The 3,174-nt window shown below is 44.5% G+C and overlaps 1 protein-coding gene across 2 annotated transcripts in view; it reads right to left on the reverse strand.

Annotated features, from left to right (window-relative positions):
• LOC110299572 (zinc finger protein 709-like) overlaps window positions 1–2,190 on the reverse strand; it is a 35,009-nt gene extending 32,819 nt beyond the window's left edge. Inside the window, exon 1 of one of the 2 annotated variants that reach the window (XM_029480770.1) lies at window positions 2,075–2,181. In XM_029480770.1, the coding sequence (XP_029336630.1) occupies window positions 2,075–2,077 (3 nt within the window). In that variant the 5' untranslated portion in view covers window positions 2,078–2,181. Of the gene's footprint in view, window positions 1–2,074 lie in introns of both variants that reach the window. The other variant, XM_021169286.1, reaches the window with a different exon arrangement.
• Window positions 2,191–3,174: the final 984 nt, after the last annotated feature.

Raw genomic sequence — 3,174 nt, forward strand, 5'->3', positions numbered from 1 at the left:
GATGGTTGTGAGCCACCATGTGGTTGCTGGGATTTGAACTCTGGACCTTCGGAAGAGCAGTCGGGTGCTCTTACCCACTGAGCCATCTCACCAGCCCCAAAATGTTTAAAGATGAGTATAATATCCATCAGCGTCCTGTAAGCCAGCAGTGAGCAGCTGGATAACAATACCCAGTATGGCAACGCAGATAAGAAGAGACATAATGAAATATATACCAATTCAATAAAGTCCTCTAGGTAAGAACTATAATTTTTTAAAAAGATTTTAATTATCTTAAAACCTTTCAAAAAGTTTTATTAAGAGCAAAGAGGAAATACAAATTATAGACATTTCCAAGAAAGGCAATGGGCCTCTTTGAGTAAGAGAATGCCAAGGGGCCTTACTTTGGTTTTTTCACACTTTTTATGCAGATCAGTGTTTTGCCAGCACATATGCGGTGCCTGTGGAGATCAGAGGAGGCCTGGATCTCAAGACTAGTTACAGGAGGTTGTAAATGGCCACCTGAGCACTGGGAACTGAATCAGCATCCTCTGCAAAAAACAACCAGCGCTTTTCACTGCTAAGCCACTTTTAAAGTTTTAAGAGTGTGTGTGTGTGTGTGTGTATGTAGGGGTTCGTGCATTTGAAGGAGGTGCCCTCAGAGGCCAGAAGTGGACATTGGATGCTCTGGTACTGGAGTTATAGGCAGTTGTAAGTCACCAGAGGTGGATGCTGGAAACCAAACTGGTGTCTTTACAAGAGCAATACCCTCTTAAGCACTGAACCATCATTACAGGCTATCCGCCTCATCTTTTTGACAGGGTCTCACGATGTAACCCTGGCTAATCTGGAACTCTGCAGCTATGTAAACCAGGCTAGCCTCAATCTGCCAACCTCTTCCTCCCAAGTGCTGGGTTAAAGGTAGACTGACCAACCAACCCAGCAAGAACTATAATTTTTAACAACAAAAAACAAAACAAAACAAAACCATGCAGGGCAGTGGGAGACAATGCCTTGAATCTTGGCTCTTGGAAGGCAGAGAGAAGCAGGTGGATGGCTATGATTTCAAGGCCAGCCTCTACAGAGTGAGTTTTAGGCCAAAGCAGACCTAACAAAAAACAAAACAAGCAAAAAAGACAACAACAAAACTCCAACCAAACAAAAAACAAACACAAAATAGTGATACCTCATAATTATGGCGATAGGAAGCTTCAGAACTGAACGTCATGTTTCCTCAATCTGCACTAAGATTTAAATAATCACAATATAAATCCTAACAACTTATGAAAAATTAAGAAACCGATTCTCAAGTTTATGTGGAGAGTGGAAAAGAACGAAAATGGTCCACACAATTCCAAAGAAACAGCACACAGACTTAAAGTGTATATATATAGATATTATATCTATATATACATGTTATATACACACATATATAATACACACACATATATATGTGTGTGTGTACCTTTTTTTGACAAAGTAGCAAAGGAAACGCAACAAAGGGCGGAATAGCAAAAGGTTATTGGCAGAACCGATGTCTATAGACAAGAAATTAAATAGAGTTTCACAATATTGGGGCTGGAGAGATGGTTTAATGGTTGGGAAAACTGGCTGCTCTTCCAGAGGACCTGGGTTCAATTCCTAGTACCAACATGGCAGCTCAACAACAGTTCCAGAGGATCTGACATCCTCACAAAGACATACATTTTGGCAAAATACCAATGCACAAAAAATAATATTTTTTTAAAGTTTAAAATTCACAGTATTAACTCAAGTTGAATGCTTTGACCTAAATGTTACATGAAAATTCAGAACTTCTAGAAAGCAGCAGAAACTAGATGACCTATTACAACCTTCTGATGAGATACCCAAAGCAGGTCTGTATAAAACGCCTGCCCCAGACAGAGCACCGACTTTTTCCTGCGCAAGGCGGAGCCTCCGCAACGAGGCTCAGCGCTCTGCGCAGGCGCGGACCACGGACCACGGAGACGAGGACACAGGGCCCAGCTCCACACAGCAATGAATGCCGCTGCCGCCCCGTCCCAGCCTCCGGGAGGATCCACCACAGCTGACAGGGACAGCGGCCCTTGCTCACCATGGCGCGGCTTCCGGACTCGCCTGCGCTCTCCTCACAGGTCCCGGCAGCGGCGCTCACAGCACAACACACCGCACCTCCCTGTGCCGCGGAGCCGAGCCACAGTATGGCGGCCGAGAAGAACCCGCCTCTCGCCGGTCTCCAGTAGTCCTGATTAGACGGCATGGTTCGAGGATCTGATTGGCTAGCAAAGCCTGAGTGACACTAGCTTCCAAAGCCGAAGTGTGGGATTCAAATAACAGCCATAGCCCCGCCCTCCTTGCTTCTAAGCAGAACTTGCTTCTCCCTGGTAAAGCAGTACTCCATCACCCAGTCGTCACTGTGCACACGCTCACTGTACATACCGAGTGCTCATTGCAGCAATCCTGCTGCCTCACAATTAGAAAGGTGCTCAGCTCAGTTATAATTAGAAGGTCAAATTATAACTGGACCTGATGTTCTCCAGGCATCAGGAATTTGAGTAAGGAACATCTATGGTTTATACATCTGTCCCAGGTTGCACATTAACACAAGTATTCATTTCCTCTATTTTCATAGCATGTGTTGTTCTTTCAGTTGAGATCTCTATCCAGCCGGGCAGTGCGGGCAGTGGTGGCACACACCTTTAATTCCAGCACTTGGGAGGCAGAGGCAGGCAGATTCCTGAGTTCGAGGCCAGCGTGGTCTACAGAGTGAGTTTCAGGACAGCCAAGGCTACACCAGAAACCCTGTCTTGAAAAAAACAAGGACTGGTGAGATGGCTCTGTGGGTAAGAGCACCCGACTGCTCTTCCGAAGGTCCAGAGTTCAAATCCCAGCAACCACATGGTGGCTCACAACCATCCACAACGAGATCTGGCGCCCTCTTCTGGAGTGTCTGAAGACAGCTACAGTGTACTTATATATAATAAAGAAAGAAAGAAAGAAAAAAAGAAAAAAACAAAACAAAACAAAAAAAAAAAGCCAAAAACCTCTCTATCCTTCCATCTCACCCCCATTTCTCCTCTCCAGGCCTCTACAGACATTCTAATTTAAACAAAAGCAAAAAATAAATTTAAAAAATTGAAGACGTGGGTCAAGGAAATGACTTAGTAGGTTAAGCCTGAACATAGTAGAAGAAGA

Source organism: Mus caroli, chromosome 8 (genome assembly GCF_900094665.2).
Source record: "Mus caroli chromosome 8, CAROLI_EIJ_v1.1, whole genome shotgun sequence".
NCBI classification, from domain to species: Eukaryota; Metazoa; Chordata; class Mammalia; order Rodentia; family Muridae; genus Mus; species Mus caroli.